This window comes from Petaurus breviceps, unplaced genomic scaffold (genome assembly GCF_028583685.1).
Source record: "Petaurus breviceps papuanus isolate PSGF00001 unplaced genomic scaffold, PetGlider_PUasm1.0 90808, whole genome shotgun sequence".
NCBI classification, from domain to species: Eukaryota; Metazoa; Chordata; class Mammalia; order Diprotodontia; family Petauridae; genus Petaurus; species Petaurus breviceps.
This window is the reverse complement of record NW_027187349.1, coordinates 13,290,985-13,318,610: the sequence shown is the minus strand read 5'-3', so window position 1 is coordinate 13,318,610 and position 27,626 is coordinate 13,290,985. Positions and strand designations below refer to the sequence as shown.

The 27,626-nt window shown below is 42.0% G+C and overlaps 1 protein-coding gene and 1 long non-coding RNA gene across 7 annotated transcripts in view; one reads left to right on the top strand and one right to left on the bottom strand.

Annotated features, from left to right (window-relative positions):
- Positions 1–27,626, top strand: part of FRMD1 (FERM domain containing 1) — a 93,512-nt gene that overhangs the window by 53,428 nt on the left and 12,458 nt on the right. For all 6 annotated transcript variants that reach the window (XM_069070454.1, XM_069070452.1, XM_069070458.1 and 3 more), the window contains exons 3-10: positions 3,815–3,905; positions 14,772–14,851; positions 15,856–15,932; positions 19,611–19,797; positions 21,147–21,302; positions 24,426–24,491; positions 24,708–24,776; positions 25,611–25,785. In XM_069070454.1, coding sequence (XP_068926555.1) covers positions 3,815–3,905; positions 14,772–14,851; positions 15,856–15,932; positions 19,611–19,797; positions 21,147–21,302; positions 24,426–24,491; positions 24,708–24,776; positions 25,611–25,785 — 901 coding nt within the window. The remainder of the gene's footprint in view (positions 1–3,814; positions 3,906–14,771; positions 14,852–15,855; positions 15,933–19,610; positions 19,798–21,146; positions 21,303–24,425; positions 24,492–24,707; positions 24,777–25,610; positions 25,786–27,626) is intronic.
- Positions 1,816–21,232, bottom strand: LOC138147826 (uncharacterized). The gene is made up of 2 exons (XR_011164905.1): positions 21,129–21,232; positions 1,816–2,245 (listed from the first exon to the last, which is right to left on the bottom strand). It is a non-coding gene; the product is annotated as an uncharacterized lncRNA (long non-coding RNA).

Genomic DNA, 27,626 nt, shown 5'->3' with positions numbered 1-27,626 from the left:
CCTATAAATCAGCACTATTTCTCTTGATATTTAGTGTGGCTACCCCCAGCTTTAAAACAACAACAAAAAATCTTTTTTATTATTAACTTGATGATCAACAAACACAAGCATTCCAACTTATGAAAAAGAACAAAACAAGAAGATTCTATAAAGGAATTGTGAACTTCTGACTTGCTGATTTGGGGCCCCTGCTTCTGTGGGAACAAGAATCCTTGGCTCATCAGCTAGTTTGTTAAAGGAGACAAGGCCCTTCTGAAAATTTTCAGCATCACCCATTATTTAGTGACCAAAGAGAGACTAAGTCTGTGAATTCACAAAAAGTATGGTCCATAACTGTGCTTTCCAAGGTTAGAGGGCTGTTTAGTTGGAATTACAAGTGTGAATAAAGACCATATTTACTTTTCCTGAACTCGGTTTTTGGTGATGAGGAAGGCTGATTTACTAGATTTTCTTCATCTTGTCTGACAGACCTAATTCCTTTTTTATTGTATTCTGTATCATAATTCTTTTGCTATCAACGGGGAGAGTTAGGGAGTGAGAACATTGCCTGTGACTTCTTGTTGGGTGAAATTCCGGTGAAGCTGTTAATAACTGTGAGAAAGAAGTCTACTGTGTCAACAACACCTGTCTGGCTGTTTGGAAATGTTTGGTGGCAAGGGGCAGGGGGAGGGGGGAAATAGCTGTTGCTGGTTGGTTGGTTTTTAATGGAAATAGCAGTTGCTTGATGTGTTCAGACAGGAATGACCCTCCCTGAGTTGGGGTCTCATTCCAAGAACAATTCTACTCTCTTCTCATTTTAATTCACTGCCTTTTTGTCTTTCTCTCCATCCTAATATGGTGAGGGAGCCTAGAGGAGTGCAAGAATCCCCCCAAAAGTAGAAAATGGCCTGTGTGATGATACCCAAGGATGGTATTTTCATTTAAAGAGGAGAGTAAAAATTGGGGGAGAGATATAATTAAAATAGTAAATGGAGATTTACTCAGCACAATAGCTTTTGGAATAGACAATTTATCATGTTACTTTTTGGACAGGCTTGAATAGCTGTCTGACATCAAATACCACTTGTTAGGCACTTCTTAGTTTAAATCCTTTGGGATTCCCCTATCTGGATAAGGATACATTTCTGTGTTTAAAGGTCCATATTTGTGTTAGCAGCATGTGCTAGGTGATGTTTTTAAAATTCTTTGCGTATAATGTTTCTACCTGTCTCATCTCTAAAGTGACCAAGTAGACTAGACAAATCTTTTTAAGTCTCTTCCAGCTCTGAGGGGCTGTCCAAGAGTGTTCATCCTGTTCATTTGGTTTCCATCTCACTGGTTGTGCAGCATAGGAAACAATAGTTCTTAATCATTGCCTCTGGTTTTTAATGCTGGGTGAGGAAGCCATATTGGGGACTTGATTTTGGACCTACCATGGCTACCCACAATATAGTGGGAATAAATTTTCCTATTAAATAACTGAAACCCAGAGTGACATTGGAGTTCTTTGTACATTCCTTGTATTTGCCTCCTGAAAATTCTGGCTTCTGGTACGATGGCCTTTAGGCAGTAATAATGGAGTAGTACAGAAATGTGTGTATATCTGTTGTTCTGATGAATGACCCCAGTGGAAATCATCTGGGGTGAAAGAATTATAAAGATTGGTTTTCCAGATAGAGAATTAGTATAGTGTTCTACTAAGGACTGGCACCCATTCAAAAATGTCTGGAGACTGACAACTGACAATAGCTGATAGAAAAGAGAACTATTTAGAAAACACACACACATTTTAAAGAACAGATTTGGAGTATGAGAGAGAAACAATAAACACATGGGTTTTTGACCCGAGCGTTTCTTTAATGGAGAAGGATACCCACATTTTTGGAGTTAAATAGGGTAGTCCTAGCTTAGTGGGGGGAAATGGGGGAGAGTAGGTCTATATAAGCAGATTTTAGCAGGGTCTATCACTAAATATCAGAAGTGGTTTTCAGAGACCTCTAACCAATTCTTGCCCTTAAGCTCTCATCCCATTTTCCAAGTTGCTCATTCTGTATCCTACGGGGACTTTTCGTGATCCACCATCTCTCCCTTCTCTTGATCTATGGGAAGCCGTCAAAATGCAGTGATGGTGCACAGCTTTCTTGCTTTAGGAATGGGGTCTTCTTCCAACTCACTTGTCAGGCACTGTGGGAAAGGGCAGCAGCAGCAACACATTCTCACACTCAGGCAGTTAAGACTTCTCAACTTTGATCTGAGGGGAGAACTCCTGGACAGAAACATATTTCATCCTTATTTTAAATTTATTTACTCATTCATTAATTTCATCCTAATTTATTTACTCACCCATTTATTTCATTTTAAAAACCTTTGATTTCCAAATTCTCTTCCTCCTTCCAGCCTCTTTCCCACCCGTTGAGAAGGCAAGCGACACGATCAATTATTTATGTAATGTCACATAAAACATAATTCCATATTAACCATATGTCCCCAAAACAACAAGAAGAAGAAAAATAAAAGTGGAAAAAAGATGTGGCGTATTTCACCCTTCTGCAGACTTCTTTCCTCTCCAAGCTAAATGCCTTCTTCATCTCTTCAGGTTTTTCTCTCCTGTGTTATAGAAAACCTCTTTACTTGGGGAGGTCACTCTGCCCCTGGACTACTTCTCACATTGGAAGTAGCCTCTGCCCCCATGTCCTTTCCTTTTGACTGGCTGGTTCTTCCCAGAACCTCCATCTTAAAGACAAAACACTGACCAGCCATGTCTTCCTTCCTCTCCAGACTGTACTCCAGACTGATTCATCTCTATGGGACTCTCTCTTCCATGCCCCCTACCTTCATACCCCACCACAGTTTTGACTCCCATTTATATATTGTCTTCTGCCTTTAGAATGTTAGCTCCTTGAAGGCTAGGACTATCTTTACTTTTCTTTGTATTTGTATTGCCAGCTCAGTGGCTGGCACATAATAGCTGATTTATAAATCCTTCTTGACGAGTCAGCTCAATTCTACAAAGCCCAGGATGTGTTCAAGACATGGGTATTGTTCAGGTTTTCCCTTGGCATTTGGTGGGGGAACATGCTCTTTTTTTTTTTTTTTTGCATTTTGGAGAGAAGTTTGGGCATTTGGGGGGTTAAATGACTTGCCCAAGGTCACATGACTAGTTTTGTGTTAAGTGTCTGAGGCTGGATTTGAACTCAGGTCCTCCTGACTCCAGGGCCGGTGCTCTTATTTACTGCTCCACCTAGCCACCTGGGAACATGTTCTTAAGGAAGCTTGCCACAGATATCAATCAGAAAGGTATGTATAACCATGCACCAAGCTTACCTACAGTACTACCATATCCTACGGAAGGCAGTGTGGTTTAATGGCTAGGGTACAGACTTCAAGTCAGGAAAACCTGGGTTTAAACTGAGTCAATCAATGTCTAAACCTCAGTTCCCTAATCCATAAAAGAATATTCTCATAGTATGTTGATGTGTATGTGTATGCATATATATATATATATATGTATATACTATAGTATATGTGGTATAGTATTATATTTAAAACTCCACAGGATAGTTGGGAGGATCAGGTAAGAAAATGCATACAAAACAGTAAGGATTCGCAAAATGCTGGACCAAAGTTGTTACCATCTCACTTTGCAATAAAGGAATTATGTCCACAGAAGGACAGCCTGGCAGACAAGAAGGACACACTGCCGAGGTGGCTGATTTGCCTGTATTAACATGAGGACTTGTTTGTGTTACTCCTTTTCTTGGGATTCACTTTGGCAAGATCTGTGACCCACAGAGCTCTCATTCTGGGCTTTTCTCTTTTTTCTTTCCTCACGTAGGTAAAAGCCACAGGAAGAGAGCTTTTCCAGCAGGTGTGTGACTTACTGAGCATTAAAGAACCCCACTTCTTTGGCCTGAGTGTTGTTCGAAGTAAGTATTGACACATGCATGAAAGGCAGGGCCTTTCCACCCCTTTCCACCCCCTCCAGCATTTGTACAGCTGCGATCCCTCCAGGCCCTTTACATGTCTGCATTGTCCACTGTGTCCCTTGCTTGCTGCCTCTAAGCAGTAAGGGTGCATTCAGGGCAGTCCCTGAACTGCGGAATCAATACAGTCACTGTGTTCCGGGGTCCCTGCTTCTGGCCACCACCCTTGAAGGGCTGTGTCTATAACAATCAAGATAAAACGTGGAGATATGCCTGTGTTGTCTGGAGGCATCCTCTGATTCTTACTTCTTCTGAGTAAAGCAAATGAGCTAAGACTCTCTGAGCTCTCATTCTGTAAGGCTGTCACAGAACTATGGTAGACTAGTCTGATTGAGGATGACTTTCCCTCTCAAGCATTTTACTATTCATCCAAACAAGCCCATTGCTCACTATTCCCCTTCCAGCATTCTAACATGGCACCCATCATGGCCAGGATGTTCTCCATCCTCACATGGAAACTCCACTCATTAGTTATCAGTGCCCCACCCCGTAATCACTTTTTATTGATTTTTGTATTTAACCTGTCTTAGCTTATCCATTCGTATGTGGCTCCCTCCATAAACAGAATATAAATTCCATGAGGGTAGGTACTGCCTCTATTTTGTATTGGTATCCCAGCACCTAGTACAGTGAGTGACTGGCACATAGTAAACACTTCTGGCTTTGATTGATACATGGCTATTTACTCTACCATGTATGGTCCCAACCCATTAAAGGTTACTGGACCAAAATTACACATCATTCGGCCTTCAGCCTTCACAACATGATCCTTGCTTCTCACCTAGGCTGGTCGTCCGTTGACCCAACAAGTACGTGCTTGTTGTTTTTCTTGCTTGGTAAGACTTATTTGTCTTCCCCTGGAAGAGCCTTTGATAACCCAGGCTCAACTCTCAGAGGAAGATGAGCTGTTAGTCTTTCTTAGCAGAGGTGAAAATGCTTATGTAGTTTGCTGTTTGAAGGAAACCTGTGCAACTTTGATAAAGGAGATTCAGTTTTCCACATATTTATGAAAGACTCAGTATCACAGAATTTGAGAGCTGAAGGGACCTCAGTGGTGGCCATCTAGTCCTACCCTAATTAAAAGGTATCTGCCCACTATAACAGGACATGTGATCATCCAATCTCTGCCTGAAGCATTCCAGGGAAGGGAGCCACATTTAAACATCTCTGAATGTTAGGAAGATATGTTTGTTGACAGGGTATGGCATTGTGGAAACAACCTGGGACTTGAAGTCAGTAGATCAGGGTTCAAATCCCAACTTAGATGCAACATGCATCATGATCATGGGTGAATCTTTTAGCCTATCACAGACTCTATTTCTTTGTGTAGAATGGGCAAAAAAAAAAAGAATATTTACTCTTCTCTGTCTCACAGGATTATTGTGAGGAAAGATTTTTGCAAATGTTAAAGCACTCACTATAATACATGTGAGTTTGTATCAAACTTGTCTGTCTCTGATGTTTTCCTGTGTTGTATGAGAAAGGCAATAAGAAGAAAAATCTCAACATGCTATAATATTAAGAGCATGAGACAGAGAGTCTAAGGCTGTCTCTATCATAAATAAGCTATATGGCCTTACTCACTCTGGGCCTCTGTGAAATGATCAAAATTAATTAATCATCTGTTCTTGAGCCATACCTTTGGGTGGATTTCCACTGGCTTTTAGGCTACCATTAATGGACTAATGATGTACCTGCTGCTTGTCCAGTGGCATTTAACTTGTTAAGATTTTAAAGTTTTGCTTTTGAATAAAAGAGTTCAGTCCATGTTAATGCAGTTTAAAAAACAAAACTAAACCCTCCTTTTTTCCTTTGCTGAATGATTCTTTGGGAAGCTGGAAGCTATTCTCTCAGTTATAATTTTATAAAAGGTATAATCTATTTGAACGATGGGGAAAGGATATAGTAAAAAAACAATACAGAAATCTTGATAACTAACTCATTTAGTGAATCTTATTCTAGTATTACTGATGCATGGCCTCACTCTTTCTGCATAGCTGGGTATTGAACCATGCAAGCTAAAACCTATACTGGTTCTAGGTAGGGCTTGGAATCCTGCTGATCAAACTGATATATGTAGGGTTGTTTTGCCCCACGGTCCCTTTTAACCTAATTATGTTGAGGGCAGAAATTTCCCCCTAAAATCCCCGTTCTCTCTCCACCCTTCCCTGTTTCCATTAACTTATCTCTCTCTTATCTATCATTGCCCATCAGTCTTCTGTGGCACCCACCATATTCCCTTCACCTTCTTGATTTGTGGCCTGACTTGGCTACCTTGTATTTGTTAGAGATTATGGCAGTAGTGGCCCCCAAGGTGTACGTGATGTGTGCTTTCTGAAAGGCCCATGAAAGGGAATGACAGGGATAGACTAATCGCTGGAGACTGTTAGGGGCAGTTCCCATCAAAGATTAACCATGTGTGTGTTTTTTGTGGTGGTCTTTTTTTTTTTTTATCCTAATCTCAGCCACAAAAAATGAAGAAATACCTGAAAGTTCTTTCAAAGACACTAGACTTTGCTGTAACGAGCTGCAAGAAAACAGTTCTTTGCAGATGGCCCAAGGGTTTAGCCCTTGTTCTTCAAGATCATTTCTCTTTATGGAAATTGAGTCATATTCGGAGGGGAGAAAGGTTGCCACATTCTTGTTGTACCTGTTCTCTAGATAAACAGAATTTTCCAGGGTCTTTATGCAATTGGATTTTTAAAATAAGTATACAATTCACCAAAGGAGTATTTGCTCTGGGGAGTTTGTTTTTGACCTTTTCAGTGATGACATTCACCGCTAAGCCAGTGTGAGTGGTGAAGAATTTTGGAAAAACAAATTCTTGAGGAGAGGAGAGGAAAAAGGCTAATAAGCTGCATCATTTTCTGACAGGTCACAGAATGCAAACTGGTGGCACCACTTTCTTTTTTTTTGTTTTTTTTGTTTGCTTTTTGGAGGGGGGACAATAGGGCAGTTGGGGTTAAGTGACTTGCCCAAGGTCACACAGCTAGTTTGTGTGTGTGTGTGTGTGTGTGTGTGTGTGTGTGTGTGTGTGTGTGTGTGAATTGTCTGAGGTGGGATCCGAACCCAGGTCCTCCTGACTCCAGGGTCAGTGATCTATTCACTGCGCCACCTAGCCGCCCCCCAACACCACTTTCTTTTGACATTTGATGACCTGAGAAAGCACAGCGTTTGCCTTAAAAAACAATAAAAAAAAACAGAAATAGACTTAAAAATCCTATATGCCTTTGTGTTTCAGGTCATAGAGACTTGGTGAATGCAGGCTGCGTGCATGAGTGCAGCTATTTTGCCTAGAGATTTGTGTTGGGGAACAACTGCATTAATTAATCAAATTTATTGAGCACTTAATGCAAGTCAAAATACTGGTTTCTGAGGAGAATACTGAAAAATCCAAGATGTTGTCCTTGTTTCTAGGACTTTTATTTAGAACTGGAAGGGACCTTGGAGGCCTCATCTAGTCCAGTTCCTTCATTATACAGAAGAGGAAACCGAGGCCCAGAAAAGTTAAGTAACTAGCCCAAGGTCAGGCTAGGGTGTTCTCAAGGAGCCTACAGTTTCATTGTGCACATGCATATCCATACCTGTGTTTTGTGGAAATGACACTGTACTTAAAACATCTGAGTAGACATTTCCTAGGTGTATGACCACTGACAAGTCAGTGAACTTCTCTGAACCTCAGTTTCTTCACCTGTAAAATGGGGGTAATGTTATATTTTGATAGCTCAAAGAGTAGTTGTAAGAAAAGTGCTTTAAAAAAAAAAAACTTTAATAAAGGGTTTCTAGAAGAAAACCCAGCCTGAACATGTTGTGGAATCTTATAGGAGGAGGCCATGGATCCTAAATCCTTTATGGGTTCCGGAGCACATGGAATGAGGTCCAAGCACTGAGTGGTGGAGGGGAGCCATCTTTGAGCTCCATGGAAAGGAATCAGGCTGTTTAGAAATGGCCATGGAATTTAGAAAGTCTACTCTGATTCAACCAACTCACGGTCTCTCTCTGATCAGTTGTCCTAGCTTTATATCTTTGTGCATATTGTCTTCCCAGCCCCATGCCACATCCAGGGGCACAGGGACTGGTTTTGTTTTTGTATACTCAGTCCCTTACACACAGTAGTGGAGAATTTTTCATTACACAGCTCCGGGCAGACAGAGAGAGGACACCTGGTTCTAGCGGGGTGCAGGACTAAGTCTCCCATTGAAGGTTAATTGGATTCTACTAGGCTTCAAGCCTATGTGGCCAGTGTTTCATTACTTGGCCCTTGGACATGGGATAACTGACTTTGCCAGGCTGTGGTGCCATTGCTTTTGAAGTCTGACCCCTGTTCTTTCAGATGATCATTTCAGGCAATCAGCAGATATTTATCAAGTGCTTTCTGAGCCCCACGGACTATGCTGAGCTCAGAGACAAAACCAAAATATCCCCTGCCTTCAAGAGTGGGAACTTGTCTGCACCTAATACAATTAGTTTAAAAAGGGCCATGAGACACGCTCCCCTCCCAAAAAAAAGGCAACAAAAATGCAACCAAATATGTCAGAAAAATTAAGCTCTAAACTCTACCAAGATCCAGCTTGAGCATTAACTTGCATGGCTCAATACCCAGCTATGCAGAAAGGAGGGAGAAAGCATACACATATGTAGGCATATACTGAATATAGGTAAAATGAATACAAGATTAATTTTTCAGGGGAGAGCAGAGCAGCAGCTGGGAGACTACATACACTATTGCTTCTTCTTAAAGAAGCCAGAGCTCCCCAAGAGACAGAGGTAAGGAGGGAAGAGCTTTCCAGGAAGGGGGCTCAGCCATTCCAAAGATAACCGCAGTCCAGAAGGAGGGATGGATGGATGGAAGGGGGAAGTGATGGCTTCGAGCTGCGATGTCCTTTTGTAAAGGTAGCTGTTGACTTTGTTCAAGACTGAATACAGGCACACATACCTGCCAGCATTAGGAGGGGTGGGAGTTGGGCCAGAAGAGCACACAAAGGGGGATTGTTAGGTTTATCAGCAGCTGATATTTTCTTAAAGAAGGTGTGTTTGCTCTGCAAAGGAAGTTCCCAGGTGGGAGGATTTTCATATAAGTGCCAGCCAGTCAGTTAATGCCACCTCCTCCCACACTGAGGACATGTGAGACTCCATGTGGTGCTTCCCAGCCCTCGGAGTTCTGCTGAACAATGAGGAAAAGCAGGTAGATCCTCTTTAGGAAAAGTGGCCTGGCTATCTGCCTACGCTCTGCCTAGGACTACCTCTCTTCTTCAAAAGGAAGGGGCAGCATCAGCCAAGAGAGCCTGTGGAATGTGCTGGATTTCCTGGCTCCTGTCACTCCAGAAACCAAGGTGCCACAGACCAGAAAACCAGCTTTAGCTGGTTGACTTTAATTTAGGAGGGAAAGGCATCAAGCCTCCTTACTGGAATGAGTTAGGTAGAGTGCATTAATTAAAACAGGAAGTTACAGGCCTCGAACTTTAAATAGTGAATCCCTGGCACTCTTTAATGCTTTTGGATTGATTCGATTAAATGATCTTTTAAAAGGAGAAAAATAAAATGTCAGCAAGAACAGATCATAGGCTTATGCATTTTAAACAGGAGGGTCGTCTAGTCCTGCTCTCTCTTTTTAGATATAAGGAATATTAGACTTAGAAATATTACATCTTGTCCCATATCACACCGATTAGTTTGTAAATACATAGTATTTTGGTATTATTTACATAATACTTTTAACAAAGATTAGACTGAAATCTCTAGCCTTCCCAAAGAGTAATAAAATGCCAATTTTGTACAAATTTTCAAGGATACTATCTATTGCCAAAGGCCTCAGGTCATTACCTTTGTATGGCATGGGGTGTTTGGGATAGATAAGATCCATCAAAGCAAACCTGCAAGACTTTCAGAAAGATTTTTTTTTTTTTTTACTACTTCAGGTCCTTGATCTTCCAAGAAGGGCTAACCCTGCCTGGGCAGAGGTGAATTAAATCAGTGCCACCACCAGTTTTCTCTTTCTACCCCTACCTGAAGTCTGTTGCTCTTCATGTATTCTTTTCTTTTTCTTCTTCTTTATCAAAGTCTGTTATAAGAATAAACTCAATTATTGCTACTAATGAATATGTAGCTGCAAGCACCTTTAATACCTTTCTCAGAAGGGATATTTACATTTCAAGAAGGTATAAACCCTTAACCCCACCCCCCCCAAAAAAAGGAAAAAAAGGAAGGCATTTATATATCTTTTTTATAGTTTACAAAGTCCTGTTAACTCATTTTATCTTCATAGAATTCTGTATTATCCCCATTTTACAGATAAGGAAATGGAGGCAGATAGAGATTTCATGATTTGCCCATTTATCTAGTAAGGAATGAATCCCATGTCTTTTGTTTTAGTCATCAGCAATTTTTTGACAATAGAGGTGATTGATGAGAGGCAAGATCTTGGAACCCTTGAAATCCTGTCACTTGTACAGGATTTAAATACTTTACTGTATTATATACTTGGTTCGTCCAAATCTCTTTTGACTCTTCTGTAAGACGAGGGAATTGGGGGGCGGCTAGGTGGCACAGTGAATAGAGCACTGGCCCTGGAGTCAGGAGTACCTGAGTTCAAATCCAGCCTCAGACACTTAACACACACACACACAAGTAGCCGTGTGACCTTGGGCAAGTCGAATAACCCTAATTGCCCTCTAAAAAGCAAAAAAAAAAAAAACCCAAAACAAGATGAGGGAATTAGAATTGGCCTAGATTGTCCCCAGGTCGTCTCTAGTTCTAAAATTCTACAATTGTGACTCTTGTGAACTGGTCTTTTGCAACCTGGAAAAGCAAATGATTGAGGGATAAAACAAATCATCATATATAAAGTGGAGGTCATATTTATGGCGATAACTCTTCTCTGTAGGGCTTTATGCTTTATAAAGTGCCTTTTTTTAAAAACAGTCCTATGAGGGAAGGATCAAAAAAATTATCCACATTTCACACGGGAAACTGGAGTTGCTGTGACATGAAATAACTTAGCTTCTATAAGTGTCAAAACTAGTGCCCAAACCCAAGTCATAGAAACACAGACCTGATCTGGTCCCCTCATTTTGCAGGTAAGGAAACTGTGTCACAAATTGGTTAAATGGGTTGTCTGAGATCACTCCAGATCCATCCATCTTACTGTTTGTTATCTCTTATTTCTAAGATCAAAGCTTTAACCGTGCTGTTCCTCAGCTATAGGAGAGGGTTCTTAACTTGGAGTCTGTGAACTTAAAAAAAAAAAAAAAAGATAACTTTGAAATATCATTTGTTTTCTTCGTAGTATTATTATGTTTTATTTTATGCATTTGAAAATTTTCTGAGGAGTTCATTGGCTTCACCAGACTGCCAGAGCAGTCCGTGACCCCCAGAAAGTTAAGAATGCTTGACTATAAAAGATCTGCATCACTTTCCTGTTTACCCCTTTACTGTGAGTCTGTGAGGTTGTGAGGTGAAGGCTGAGGTCCACAGTAAGCGTCACTGCCAGGGCTGGATGAAGGGCTTTTAATTCCACTTATCATACCAAGCTGCCCCCTCTTCTTCCCCTCGTTCCTGCCCTCCATCACAACCGTTGTCTTCCAGCCTTCATCCTTTCCAGTTTTGTAGGGTCCACTAGGCTTTCAGTGTGCGTTTTGGAGACGAGCCCATAATGGCCACATGTGGTGGTGGTTCCAGATCTTCCGTATGTATGGCCCTGTTGGCCCAGCAGCTATAATCATGGATGTAGGCAGTGTGAGACCCTGATGTTTACCTGCCAGTGGGGGTAGACAGGAACATAGGCTAGATAAGGGGCATCCTAGAGTTCATTGACTCTTATCTCTTGAGCTTTGGAGAAACACAGATAGTTGACTCAGTTTATAGGTTACCTTGACTGATCTTTTGACAGATACATTTTGCTTTCTTATTCTAGGAATAATAATAAGTCTACTTACTTTTGTACTTCATCCCTTTTATTAAAATGAGTCCAGAATTCACCTGAGGTAAGGGAACTACCTGAAATCCCTGAGCTTCTCAGCAAAAAATACCTGAGGGGGTGAAATAGGATTCTTTATTTTTATAGGCTTGAGGGATTTCACAGTAGGCTGGCATTCCAATAATATTAATTTCATTAAAGTTGGAATGTGGGGCTACATTCCTCCCCTGAGAGGCTTGGGGCATGTGTGTGGGTGGATGGATTGGTACAGGAAGACTCCTTGCCCTGCAGCCAAACTGGAAATGGGAAGGCCAGAGCTTGTGTTGCTGGTGGCGTATTCTGTGAAAGAAGAATTTGGGCATTCTCTGAGCAGCTAAGTGAAGTTGGTCCTGCCTGATTGTCCAGAAGCCTTAAAACTGGAGAGAGACTTCCCACACAGCCCCCTACTTGAGTTCACCAGGCGCCTCAGTCTGTTTTGTTTTGTTTTGTTTTTCCCCCAACTCTCCACTAAAGTGGAGAAAAAATTTCAGCAGATAATGAGTAGAATTTGCATTTTTACTCCTTCAAGGATGCCATTGAGAGCCAGCCTTCTTAGGATGCCTGTTTCTGCCCCTTTATTCCAGTCTTTTTTTTTTTCTTCCAAGCCTTGTTGTATGTGGCCTCTTTCACAAGGAAGGAGTGGATAGGAAAACACAGCTTGATTTTCCTGGGGCTAATTATTAAAATACAGACAGTTCCATACTTCTGAGGCCTGAGACTGTTCTTGGGCGTTCTTTCTGAAGAAGTTGGAAAACAAACTTCAAAACACTCATGACTGACTGAATTACAAGTTCCTTTCCTCTCCTGTGACTTAGAATCATAGACTTTTAGAGCTGTAGGAGATGTTAGAGACTATTATAAATGAGATGTAAGGCCCAGAGAATGGCCTGCCCAGGGTCATATAGATCTGATGCCTTGGGCTGACTCCTAGAAGCTATGACATTTCATCAATAAATTTTATGAATTTTCTGTCTTCTGACCTTTAACATCCTTCAAACAGTAAAGGGGAGGGAAATAGGAGAGGTGTGGAAGTTATAGGGAAAACAATATGGAAATGGTAGAGAAGAGAAGAAATCATATTTCTCACGTGCTCGCTTTTTGCTGAAAGAATAGGGCAGAAAAAAATGGGCATTGATAGCTGTCAGACTTGCTACTGAGATAGCTCTCCCTAAATAGTCCCCCACTGATAGAAGGAATGTGCATTATTAGAACCTGGTCACACTTTGGTTTATATAAAATTTATAACACTATCTATCTGTCTATCTGTCTGTCTGTCTGTCTATCTCTATATCTCTATATGCCATATGGTCTTCTAGGTGCTAGAGCTATAAAGAGAAAAACAATTCTTGTCCTCAAAGAGCTTATGTTCTTTTTAGGGGAAAACAAAAATAAATATTTAAAAAAAAAAACATACAAATATGGGATGGAGTGGGGCCTAAAAACAGGTAGGGGAGGTGATTACGAAAAGACTCTGTAGGAAGAATTAAGCCTTGAAGGAAGGTGAGGCCCCTCAGAGGCAGAGCTGAGGCAGGGGTGCATTCGAGGCTTGAGTACAGTTCCCTGCAATGGAGTATCACATTTAAGAAATAACAAGTACACTAATTGGGCTGGAATTTGTGAAGGATTTTGAATAATAAGCTTAGCTGCAACCAGATCATTGGGGACCTTTGAATACCTCCCCAAAGAGTTTGTATTTTCTCCCAGAAGTACCTGGAATCCCCCAGTGGCTTTTGCTTCAGTAGACACTCAGGCTCTGTCTAACTATTACCAATCACATTGCTACCAGCATTTGCATGACCATTATCTGTAGGGTCTATGGCTTTGAACTAGAACTAAGTTAATCAGCACACTTATCAAACCTGTGACATTGGCTGCTGCTGCTGCTGCTTCTTCTTTTTGTGCTTTTTGAGAAAGGGAAGGCAGGGCAGTTGGGGTTAAGTGACTTGCCCAAGGTCACACAGCTTGTAAGTGTCAAGTGTCTGATGCCGGATTTGAACTCAGGTCCTCCCAACTCCAGGGCTGGTCCTCTATTCACTGCATCACCTGGCCTCCACTTATAAACCATTTTTTAAAAAGTTTAAAAAACTGGAAACAAAATTAACATTACTTTCCCCTCTTTAGGGATTATTCTGGTAGATTTTATGGTCATCACTCCTGGCTGACTTAGGATCTGTGACATTTTCTCATTTGGGGCATTCCCTGTATCGACATAGATACATGCAGTGCCTGTGCCTGCCATACCAGCCAGCCAGACCTTCTAGCTGTTGTCTCTCATTCCTGTTATACGACCAGCTCATCTCCATTTCCCATTATATTTATCTTCCTGCTCCCCAAGGGCAGGTCTAATACTGCTTATACCCAGTGGGTGCCTTGTCATTTGATCCTTTTACTTAGTGGTAATTTTGTTTCTACCAAAATTATGACCTTCTCAAAACTGGTAAGCCAGATGGCATCAGCAAGAGAATATTGGTGTAAAAAAAAATCTTGGTGTTGAGCAATCTAAGATATTTGTGGGCATTGCATAGTTTTCCCATGTCATCCATCCTGATCTCTTGAACTTAGCTCATTGTTTATCTGCAATGTCTATTCAAGATGTGTGTATGTATGTGTCCATATCAGGCTAGGGGTAGGGGGAGCAGGCTACCTACTGGGCCACTTATCCAAGCTGCATATCATGTTTGGGGAGTACGTGTTTCCTGTTCTTTTTGTTTTTCCAGTGTGGATAGTTAGACTTCTCTAACCAACTATATAATAAACATTTTCTTATTCAGCTCTACAATTAAAGTCCCCAACCAGCCACAGGATACCAGGAGATGCTTTGATAGCACTGACAGCTGTTTTTGTTAACTTTACAGACAATGAATACATATTCATGGACCTAGAGCAAAAACTCAGCAAATACTTTCTGAAGGACTGGAAGAAAGAGATATATAAAGTAAGTTCAAGGTGACCAGAACTTGGGAACCGAAAGTTCAAACAGAAGGCAGGAATAGGCCATTTGGCAGAAGGTTTGAGATCGGGGCTTTCTTGGGAGAATCATCCTATAAGCATTTATTAAACACAAAGCATGTGCTAGGTACTCTCCTAGGTATTAGAGACCAAACAATAACTGAAAAGACCCAGTTCCTGCTTTCAAGGAGTCTATATTCTAAAACCATCCCTTAAGAATATATAAGTAAATATATACAGGGTAATTTTGGGGGGAGCCGCTAGGAGCTGGGGAGCATTGAGAAAGTTGCTCAGTGGCTAGAGTGCAGGGTCTGGGGGCTGGGAAGATTCATCTCCCTGACTTCAAATCTGGCCTCAGGCACTTAATTACTGGTGTGACCCTGGGCTAGTCATTTAACCCTGTTTGTCTCAGTTTCCTCATCTCTAAAATGAACTGGAGAAGGAAATGGCAAACCACTCTACTATCTGCCAAGAGAACCCCAAAAGGAGTCAAGGAGTAGGACAGGATTGAAAATGACTGAACATCACATTGTACCAACCTAAGAGACCTGATGACTCACATTCCATAGTCACATCTGCAGTTCTGACGTCATGTGCAATCAGAAAGTATTCATTATGACCTTGTTGTGTGTGTAGGGCGTATCTAAGTTTAGACAATTCCACATTTCATAATTATTTTTGTCATTCAGTTTGCCATGGGTTTTTAAATTTTTTTGTGATGATTTTATGGTATGTGTATGTATATATGAGAGTGGGGGAAGGGAGAAAGAGAGATCTGTTTAAGTAAAAAAAAAATGGCTTTAATTTAGGTTTAGAAGAAAGGAATGAAATTAGTTGAGACAGTAGTTTACGCAGAGTATCAGAGAACAAAATAAATTCACAGAAAATGGAAAGGGTGGGAGGGAGTCTGGTGTTGGGTTGCTGATATCCACAATATGAAAGTCGTCGGGGTGATTCAGTTATATTTCTTTTCTATAACCTTCCTTACAGGGAAATGAGAAGTCCAACCCTCCTTTCGTTGCCTTCTTCAGAGTGCAGTACTATGTCGAAAATGGGAGAATTATAAGGTATTTATTATTCATGTATGCATTTTTATTGATTTATTTTAATTCTTTTTTTATAATTTTGAGAAAGCAAATAATATGATACCCACTTATTTATGTATTCATTTTTAAAGGACTTTAGAGTAAGACTGAGAGGCTGGGATTCTATGAAGGTGAAGGAGAAGCTGTTTATATATCTTTAAAATTGGAGTTTACTCTGAAGAGGAGAAAATACTTCATTTGGTTACTGTTTTTTGGTGCCATTCAGTTTCATCTAACTGGAATTTGAAGGTGCTTGATTAATACATGACTAAGCCCCAAGACGTGGGTAAACTCAATCTGTATTTCAACTAAAAAAAGAAAAACCTCGGTGGTGTTGCGTAGACATGATTTCTTTTTCCTCCAAAGAGGCGCTGTGTGCTCTCTGCGCAGCTGCTCATGGCCACAGACATTTGCCTTTGGCTCCTCCCCTGGGGAGGGTTGGTGTTGGGAAGGCTTAGCCTGAAGGGATTAGACATTTGAGTGGGCTCCATTCCCTAGGAATAGGGGCAGCCTTCTAGCTGAACCTCCCAGTTTCTTTCTAGTAGAACAAAAAGGTTGGTTTGTTTAGGGTTTTTTTTAGTGCTGTCGGCTAGGGCATTGTGTAAATATTATCCAAAATCTGGAAGCATTTTGGTGAGTTTAAAGCCGGTCAGACCCACCATCGCCTGCCTCCCACTCCCTTTCTCCTGTCCTGGTGAAGCTGCTCTTCAGCGGTTTATCCTTTGGCTCTTGTCCCCCCTGAAGACCAGGAAGAGGACCACGGAACAACAAAAGCACCCTAGAAAGCCTTGGTGGGAAAACTTTTACTGGTGTGGGTGCCTCCCCTCCCCCTCCCCCCACCTCCCAGCCATGTGACAAAGAGAGGATGGGGCAGAGGAAAAAAGAAAGCTAGCATGATTCTGGGGTACCCGCAGTTCAGTGCAGCAACGCTTTTCCTCGGTGTCTGCCATGCACCAAGCCTCTGCCAGAAATGTAGAAACGGACCAAGGTAAAGCCTCTCTCCTGATGGAGCTTGCATTTGAATACAAGGGATGAGATTTGTTCTCAAAGAGGATATTACCTGTAATGTGGTCGCTAGAGAGGAAGGTACAGATTTAGGAGGAAATTGGAGAGGGAGAGACCACTTCCAGCTGGGGGATAAGGGAAGGCCTGCTCTATTGGGTCCTTACACGGATGGTAAGGATGGACAGACTAAGGATGGCCTGTATGAATGTGCCCAGTTATACAAGGTCAGAACAAGTTGAGGAATAACTCTTCTTCTAGTTTGTCTGGAACATAGACTTGGTTAATAAATTAGTGTGGAAAAAAGACAGGAAAGATATTTTGGAGTAAGATATCCTAACTGATTTTTGACTTTCCAGAGTGGTTTGGGGAAGTAAAATGGTTACTCTGCCCACTTTAAGTGGGCAGCGACTCACAAGGGCTAAGAAGGAAATGGCAGCTGACCCTGAATGCTACTTAAAATCAGCCCATTTGCCACCTTTAGCAGTAAGCCGTCACCCTCAAACCTGAAGGGCAATGACATCTGGTTCTCAGTAGGCAAAAGTTGTCAAGCATATTCTGATCTATATGGGCACCTCTTAGCTACAGAATATTGATTATAGGAGACTTAAGGTTAAGCCAATCAGTCAGTATGTTCATTTATTAGGTTCCTGCTGGGTGCTGGTGATATAGTCAGAATGCAAGGGATTGAGAAGTATAGGCACCATGTAACCTTGGGCAAGTTACTTAACCCCAATCGCCCTCCAAAAAAGGCAAAAAAAAAGAAAGAAAAGTAGAGGCAAAGAGTATATACATAATTTGGGTATTTGTTTGTTTTTGTCTTTTCACCTAGGAATTCGGTCAGAGAAACCTAGGAGAGATACAGAATGGTAGTTTGAGGGGATAATAAGGTCCAAAGGTTCTTTTAAGGATAGGGAAGAATTCTTGTCAACAAGTAAGTAGCTGTTAGATAGGGAGGAATTAAAGATTAGGGAGAGTAGAGTGGATGATTGGTTAAAGGAAAGCTAAGACTTACCTGGTGGACAGAAACTAACTGGTCATGTGAACAAATTCCAAAGGGCATTAGAAAAAACCACTGTATGCAGGCTTCTCCCAAAGGGGTGTTTTCTGCAGGCCCCTTAAGGGAAAAGGGCAGGGGAAAAAAAAACACCTTAATAGAGTAAGAGCTATGCAGAAAATGAACAGACAGTTGGTCTCAGAATCAAGAGGTCCAAGTCTGAATCCCAGGTCCACTCCTCAGCTGTGTGACCTCAGAGAGGAACCTTAATGTAATATTTAAATTTTTGTTGTTAATATTAACAATATTGGCTGAGTCTCAGAATATACAAAATTATATGTAAGGTAATTGGGTCAGAGGAGGCATGAGCCCATGTGGGACTGATAAAGACAAGGAGATAATATTTAAGCCGGATTTTAAAGGAAACTACTAAAGTGGGGAGGGAAAACATCTTTAGTGTAGGGGACAGTCAGTGCAGAGGAATGACAGGTGTGAGGAATGGCTGAACTCAACAGTGTATAAAGGGGAGTAAGGTGAAAGAAAGCTATATAAAGGTAAGTTGGAGTCAACTTGTGAACAAGCTTTAAGTGCCAAAATAAAAGTTTAGGGGCGGCTAGGTGGCACAGTGAATGGAGCACTGGCCCTGGAGTCAGGAGGACCTGAGTTCAAATCCGGCCTCAGATGCTTGACACACTTATTAGCCATGTGACTTTGGGCAAGTCACTTAACTCCAGTTGCCCTCCAAAAAGCAAAAAAAAACCAAACCCAAAAATAAAAGTTTATATTCACTTCTAGAGATAACATAGAGCCAGAGCTAGGAGCATGGCATGGTCAATCAAACCGTGCTTAAGAAAAATCACTTGAATAGCCACCTGCAGGATAGATTAGATAGAAGAGAGAGTTGCATTAAGGAAATCAATTAGAAGGCCTTTGCAGGCATCTAAATGAGAGGCGGCAAGTCTCTGAATCAGTGTATTGGCCATGTGAATAGAGAGAAGGGGAAAGCTATCGAGATGAAATGAAGGCCAAATCCAAATTGGCAGGCATGACTGTACATCCAGAGTGAGGGAGGATGCACACCTGAGTGGCTAGAAGGTGAGCATCCAAAGTAAATATTTCATTACAAATACCTACAGTTGTAGGCATGACAACATGGCTAGATCTAGAACCAGAAGGAACCTCATGGGTCATTGAATCCAACCTTATGTTATGAGGAGGTACAGGGTCCCTGAGGACTTGCCCAGTGTCACACTGAGTAAACGGCATAGCCAGGCAGGCCTTCCCATTCTAAAAATCAACCCTCTTTCTACTTTGCCACACTGTCTTAATGTCTGCTGTGCTCACTGGTATTGAACCAGTTCAGGATGAAGAAATAAATGTGATGCAGACCCTGTCCCCAAAGAGATGATAGCTTCCAGTAACTGAGATGATATAAGCAGTCATAGGTGTGTGTGTGCGTGTGTGTGCGCGCATGCATGTGCGTGTGTGTGCATGTGTAGATGGCCCAGGTTTCTGCCATACTGGTTCAGAGCAGAGCTGCCCTTTGGGGTACCCTCTGCCCACAATATGGTGGCCCATGGCCCAGGCCCAGCTATGGGGCTGCCTTGGCACTTGAACTTTACCACACTCAGCCGTTTGTGTTTTCTCCTCTTGTGTTCTAGTGACAAGGTTGCAAGACGTCTCTACTACCACCACCTCAAGGAGCAGGTGCTGAGATCCCAGTGTACCCACAAGGAGGAAGTCTACTTCTTGTTGGCCGCCTATGGATTGCAAGCAGACTTGGGCAACTACAGAGAGACCACCCATGTGGGGAAATATTTTGAACCTCATTCCTACTTCCCTCAGTGGGTAAGATTTTCCTCTCTATTTATAATTTATAAGGGAACTTAGTGAGGTCTACTATTAAGGAGGGGTTAACATTTTCTTTCCGCATTTCCTCACAATAACTCCACTTTTGTTAACCCTTTGCTCTGTGGACAATTACAGTAGCATCCACTTGGAAGTGCAAGAAGATAAGGTGAAGAGGCTAAGGATGAAGGCAAAATACTGGAAAACAGATGCAATATCTCGAGCTTAAAGATGAGCATAAACATTTAAGATGGCCTCAGTGTTTTTCCTTTTTTTTTAATTGGGTGCTCGTCCATTTTCCAAAGAGCATTTATCGTCAGAGGACCTGAGTTCATATATTACCCAACACTGTAACTTGAGGCAAGTCACAACCTTCCTGGGCCTCTGTTTCTTCATCTGTAAGAATGAAAGATGGTGCTTTTTTCAAAGAATTCATAATATATAGGTATAAGGTTTCTGTGGACTCTGCACATTTCTTATTCCTGTATTTTTCAACATCTACCCTCGTGCCTTTTTGCCCCTCCTTTTCTTTGATTTAAATAAATGGAGGATATTGTAGAGGGTTTGATGGAAAGAGTTTGAGGCTTGTAGTCAGGTGACCCAGACTCTCATCCCTACTCTGCCACTTCCAGACAGTCAGTGCCCGTGGACAAGTCACTATTTAGTCAGTCAATAGTGACTGACTCTCCTAGTTAAGAGGAAACTGAGTAAAGCTGATACAAACATTTTATAAAATCCTGTCTCTGTCCTCAAGTGGCTGTCTTGTTTAGTTAAGGAATGCACAGAAGAGACTGACAGACAGTAGAAAGCAGCATGCTTGATTCTCAGTAACAAATAAGTGATGTGGATGAGAGATCAAATGGGGACATCCTGGAGGTGGTGGGACAGGAATCACAGAATGTTAGTACCAAAAAGTACTTTAGAAATCGTTTAATCCAGTCTCCCTATTCTACAAACCTGAAAATTGAAACTCTCAAAGGTAATAGGCCATATTCAGAAGCCACATAGCTATTTAAAAATGAATAATAAAAATGTAAAATGCAAAAAAAAATAGTCACATAGCTAACAAGTCGTGGACCAGAGAGAACAATGGATTTTGACTAAGATATGGATTCAAATTCCAGCTTTGCTTTTCAGTGCCTGTTCATTTTTTGGTAAGTCACTTCACTAAATTGGGCATCAGATTTCTCACTGATAAAATGTCATAATTGGCCGAGGTGATCTCAGAGGTCCTTTTCAGTGCTAAATTCTGTGATCCTGAGTCTTAAAGGGAAGGATGAAAATTAGGCAAGTCAAGTGGGGTGGGCAAGGAAGAGAAAAGAGCTGCTGACCTGGCATTCTTTCTGCAGATTATCACGAAGAGAGGGAGGGACTACATCCTAAAACACGCTCCAGAGATGCATCGAGAGCAGCAGGGGATGACCACCAAAGAGGCTGTGTTGAAGTTCATCAAGGAGTCCTGTCTGCTAGAAGATGTGCCTGTTCATTTTTTCAAGTTACAAAAGGTTGGGCAGAACTTGGGAGGAGCTTCTTTAATCTGTCATCTGCAAGTGAATCAGGGCTCAACCCTGAAGAGCTACACTCCTTTTGAATGTCTCTCATCTACCTGGAAGAAACTGTGTTTATACAAAGGATAGGGCTGTTAGCTCATGTCTGTTGTTGTGAAGTCTTCCCATTTCTTGGAGATGGGGTCTAAAATGCTGTATAGGTACTCTTTGGGGGAAAAAAAAGCATGCATTTGATTTCCATTAAAATCCATTCTCAAATTCAATCGAACATTGATCAAACAAGATGATTCGATTGAACGAAGTACTTTCTAAGCCTTTAAAAGGTGCTTTCTCTGAATCTTTAATAGTTCTCTGTAGAAATTAACTCACCTAGTTTCCCAGTTTTACAGGTGAGGAAACTAAGACTCAGAAATATGACAGAACTTAATAATTATTATCTGTCATTACCTAGGGTTTGGTTGGAGTCCTGGCAGAATCATAAAAAGCGATGGGAAAATTCCCTTGTGATTCTTAAAAAGTTCTATAACAAAAGAATCCCAAAGATTTAGACCCTACCATAGGCTTAAATGGAAGTAAAGTGATATGGTGGGAGATACATAGAGGTCCAGGACAGAGTTAGCATGAAGATGAAAAAACTAAGTAAATGTGTGAGAAGGGACTTTCCTGGCCACAGTGACTAATCTCTTGCCAGTAAGGGAGGAACCTACCTAGGAAAATCTTGACCTGTACTCCTTTAAGGGCTTTGGATCTAGGGCAGAGTCAGAATCTTACTGAGTTTTTATTGATTCTGTAGACAATCCCAAGCAGTTTTCTACTATCCCATCAACCCCAGGGGGACAAGAGCTGTCTGTCTAGTAGTGACCAGAAGGTACCCACAGCTTGTTTCTTCATTTCCCAGAATCCCCACTCGTATCTCATTTTACTCAGATAACATTCACGAGGGGAAGGTATCAAGTTCTCTGAGGGATGGTTGGGGGAAATAAATTTCACGTCTGGCTTCAAGCCTAATGTTAGTTTAACCTCTCATCTGTCATGCCTCTCCTCCCCCCTTACCCTAGTGCTTTCTCTCCACCAATATCTTTTCCTCCTTATTTGACTATAGGAGTTCTTTCAAGAGGTAAGGAGTCCTGAGGAACGAATGCCCAGGATCTGTTTTCAAGACTATAGTATAGCCTCTATCCAGGGAGCCCAAAGGCAAGCCCAGGGTGGCTTTTGGGTGATCTAATCACAGCCTGTGTTTGCCCTGTTGGTGCACTTCAATTTCCTGGGTAGTCCTGTCTGCCAAGGTCCTTCCCATAAACGTCCTATGATAAAAGCAGATTGGGGGGTGGTGGTGGTATTTAATATAAATTAGGCTGGGTGATGTAATCAGTTCTAAGAGGCTAGCGCCTTGGCAATTACTGTTTGGAAGAGCTGGGCATGTTGGTTGGGTGAATAGCCACGGGCACTCTACAGACTTACGAAACAAGCTCCCTATCAACTTGTTACTTCTTGCTTTTCCTGTGGGTGGATTTGTGGAGCTGGCCTGTTTCTTAGGGAGGCTGCCCAGATGGATCCCTTTGTGGTGTTTGAACCCACAGCCCTGGCCTGTTCCCAGACCAGATGGTGACAATTGTGTTAGTGTGTATTGAAATGGTTGTGCCCTCATGTGAAGGCGTGAGCGGGGTGTATCTACTAGATTGTTCTGTTAGGATAAACTTCTGAACATCCTGATGCCCATGTGGACTAGATCCAGGTTGGATAGGTTTAGTGAAGCCTGGTCTGGTTTTCCTTAGGGAAGGTTGAGTTCAGTGAGTTCAGTGTAGTCTAGAATTTAAGGTCAAAGGCCTTTTCTTTGTTGTACAGATTCTTTGTACCATAACAATCAATGTTATTCTTTAGGAGGAGAAACCCATTTGTTTTCCTCACAATAACACAAGTAACAGGGGTCAGTACTACCGTACCTATGGACCACAAGAATTAAACTGGAGGGCATGAGCACCTGTACTTGAGCTCTAAACTGGTTGACCTGGGGAAGCAAGGGCATATGTACCTACACGTGTTCTCAAGTTTCATCCCACACCCTGGGTACAACTTTCCCTGGAATGGAGGAATAGAGGGGCTGCAGAAGAGAAAGAAATAAGCATCAGATACAAAAACTTAGAGGACAGAATTGTTCAGTAGGTAGTACAGTCTCTCATTTGTTTCCTCTGCAAATACCTTGTACTGTAAAAGAGCAGTTGGGTAATAGAATTCTAGACCTCCCTTTCCCTCTTCCCCTCCTTCCCAACCTCATTGCTTCCCAGTTCCAAATAGGTAAGGAGTCAATGATTTAAGAAAGACTTTGTTATCTGCCTCAGTGGGAATCCTCCTCTCTGGTAGGGTTGGGACTGGAAGGAGAAAAGAGGGGATGCTGATGATTTTAAGGCTTTGTTCCATAGACACTGCACTAAATCCATTTGAAAGGTGTTGTGGACATGGCACCATGCTTCAGCTACATTCTGAATTAAATGGGCATTTGTGGGGTAGCCTGAGGACCTACCTACTACATGTGCTATTGCTTCTATTAAAATCATGTTGAGTTTTCCAAATATCATTTCTCAAATGGATGCAGGGGTTCATTTTCCCCACTTTCCCACTGAAACATGGAGCATTGCTTTCAATTTCTTTAAGAAGTTTGTAGGCTCTGTCTTTAGTCCATCCAGTTGCTGACCTCCAAGTATAGCAATCCCTCATCAGATGTGGCAGTTGCTAGTGATACGGTGATGCTTTATTTAGTTTTTCTTTAGGAGACCTTCCTAAGTGAATCTCCCTGCCCAAGGAATGTGGGAAGCAATGGTTTGCTTCATAGGTCTGGCAGAGACCTGGATTTTTTCTAGCAAAAGGTAGTTATGACCTTTTCTAATCACAGATAACACCATGTCAGTAGGTAAATGGCCTCAAACATTCAGAAGTGAGAAACAGCACGCCTCCCCACCCCCCCATACACAACCACCATCTCTCAGGGATAGGCATCCACTACATTCAAATGTCAGATAACCCTCTGTCATCCTTTTGATTTGCTGTAGGAATATAGCTTGTGTATGCATACCGAGGCACACACACAACTTTTGACCCTATTGACTTTTTGTGTCCTTATAGGACAAGAAGGAAGATCGACCAACAATTGTCCTGGGTCTGACCCTAAAAGGAATGCACATTTATCAGGTAAGGGAAGAGACTTTAGCTCCTCATCTTTGCACACAGCCCTTTCTCCCAGCCCCATAAAAGCATTTTCACCTCCCTGAAGCCAAAACTGCTAGGCTGTGTGCATTGTTAACATTCTTTCTCACGTCAGAAGGCAATCCAGGCCCCATCCCCCATTTCTGGGCTCATCCCAGCTTCTGGCCAACCCCAAACCAGGTTATGTTTGTTATTTTACAGGAGGTAAACCATTCTCGGCAGCTTCTCTATGACTTTCCCTGGTCACATGTTGGAAAACTGGCATTCCTTGTGAGTATAGAGGAACATCAATGACATGACCTGAATGCAGAACATTGACCCAGAAGACTGCAAATATACTTGGTCGTGACAGACATTCAGATATTTATTAAGCTTATACACTTTGTGTCTAGACTCTGTGCAAGGCATTATGATCCCTGCCTGTAGAAGCACTTGATAGAGATACATCTTTCTATTTATCTACATATGTGTGTGTGCATTTCCAGTAGAAGAACATGCACACACACATCTTGATAATGTTGTGGGGAGGGTTATATAGTGTTGAAAGGGGTAGGGCAGCAGATCCCTAGAGAGGTAGGGGAGGTGTGTATACTTCCATCCACAGACTTACAGAGAGCCTCAGAAGTTATACGGTCCAACCCCTTTTTTTTATAGGCTAGGAAACTGAGGTCCAAAGAAGCGGCAGTGATTTGCCCAGCCTCTCCCAGGCAGAAAATAATACGAGCCGAGATTCTCACTCAGGTTCTCTGCCTCCAAATTCAGTGTTCTTGACACTGTTCCCCATTGCTGCTCACTTTTGTTTCTTTTAAGGGTCCTCTGTATCTGGAGTCTATTCCAGAGACCAGTCCTGACCTGGCATGGTATTACACTTAGCGTGAAAATTGCCACTTATACATGCACCGCATTCCTCCCTTGTCATAGGACCTGTAGTGGCCATGTGCTCTATAATGAGAACTCATCGTTCATCCTGAGTCCTTGTCCCGTCCAGGGACTGCCAGGATGAGCTCTAGATTGGAGGGAAAAGAGTAGTTCCCAAGCCTAGGGAGCCTTACAGGGCATCATGTCCCTTTGATTCCAAGAAGGCCAACTTTGTGTTTTACTCAGGGGAAAAAATTTGAGATCCAGCCAGATGGTTTGCCTTCTGCTCGGAAACTGGTCTACTACACTGGCTGTCCATTCCGTTCCCGTCATTTACTCCTCTTACTCAGTAACAGCCATCGGCTCTACCTGCACGTCCAACCAGTGCTGAAACAGATCCGGCAGCTGGAGGAAGCAGAAGGTAGGCTGTGAATGAGGGGGAAGAGAGAGCATTTGGACCCTTGAGAAGCAAGCCTTCTCATGTCCCTTTGGCTTGGTTGCCTCTATAAGTTTGGGAGTTAAGGAAAAGGGCCAGGAGATGTGTGTGCAAAAGTTCTATTCCAAATGTCTGAATTAAAGGATTATCCCATACAGAGCCTGTGGCCAGGTGATAGAAATATGTGTTTCTTTCACTAATGTGTTATTCTCCCTCTTTCCTAGGTGCACTTTTTAGTTAGAGAGAGAGATGAGGAGTTCATCTTTTCTCAAATTCTTATCATTACTTCCATTTTTAATTATAGCAGTTTCCCAGGGACAGGTTTGGATTGCATCTCCTTCTTCAGATGTGGGGTTGATGAAACAATAGCTGAAGATTAGACCAGCAAATCTTGTGTGTCTTATTTCTGCCCTGCCCCCACCTCAAATTCTTCCAACTATTTTAAAAGATGTTTAGTCATGTTCAACTCTTTGTAGCCCCTTTTAGGTTTTCTTGGCAAAGATATTGGAATGGTTTGTTTCCTTCTCTAGCTCATTTTACAGATGAGGAAACTTAGGCAAAGACAGGGATAGGTGACTTGCTCCAGGTCACACAGCTAGTAAGTGTATGAGACCGAATTTGAACTTGGGTCTTCCTGCCTCCAGGTCCAACACGTAGGGAAACTGAAATTCTAAATTGATTCCTCTTCCAGATATACCTGTTGGATTCACTTACATTCCCTTTTGTCTCAGAGTGTTTCAAGGTCTTCATCTGACTGCCAGGCTTACATTTATGCCTTCTCCATTACCCTGAATGTTACAGTCACATTGAGCCCAAATGACTCTCATCCAGTTTGTGAGGGCCAGCATTCCTGAGCTAGAGCCCTTGTCTGTATGGGGAGGAGCTGGAACAAGGGAGATCGCTTACAGAGTGATGAATGGGCAAAGCCTACACATTCCTTTGATCTGTAATGAATCCATTTAGCTGAGCTCTGCAATACCTCAGACAGGGTTGCCAAGAATTCCACATGCCTCCCTCTGTATTGGTCTTCCCAGCCAGGCCTTGGCACTCTTGCTGTTACAGGGAGAAAATTATGTGTTATAGACACCCATCCTCAATTTCTCCTTCTGTAAACTCGGTTGAGGAGCGGATTTTACCAAGGTTTATCCTGTACTTCTCTGGAGAGTAGCCTTTCAAAAGGCAACTTCCAATGATGGTAATGAATTGTAATCAGCGTTTTATTATTAGAGTCACCTTGAGCAGAAGAGGAGGAAGATTGGACTTAGAACTTCATTCTCTCAAAACTATAAGCCACACGTGGGAGTGTTTGTTGAGTGAAATTTCTTCCCTTCCTGACAGAGTGGGAACGGTGAAGGGGAGGAGGGAGTGGCTCTCTTTGGTGACCTACTAGTAAACAATGATAGCAGGATGATATTTCACTAGAAAAGATCAGTGCATATCCTTGTAGAGAGTCACCATCTTGGATGCCATGTGTTTTGTCTTCTTGGACCCCAAGAAACAATAACAGTTTTATTCTGGGTGTTGTTTTTTGCTTTTTTTTTTTTTTTTAATATGCCCCCACTAAGGATAGAGATAGGGACTGAACCTATGGAGTAAGTTTAGGGTATTTCCAGGTGAGGAAACTCCCTCCATCAATGCAGGCTAGCACCTTTATTTTTCCCCCCATTTTTTTTTAACAATTTCTGAATGTAATCAATACCCCGTAAGGCAAGCACTTCTACATACAAAACAGAACAGAAAAAGAATGCCACAAATGAAGCCTGAATCTGAATAGTGAATTGCTTGCCTTTCTTTTAAAGCACAAAATGTGTTCACCATATTTCTAA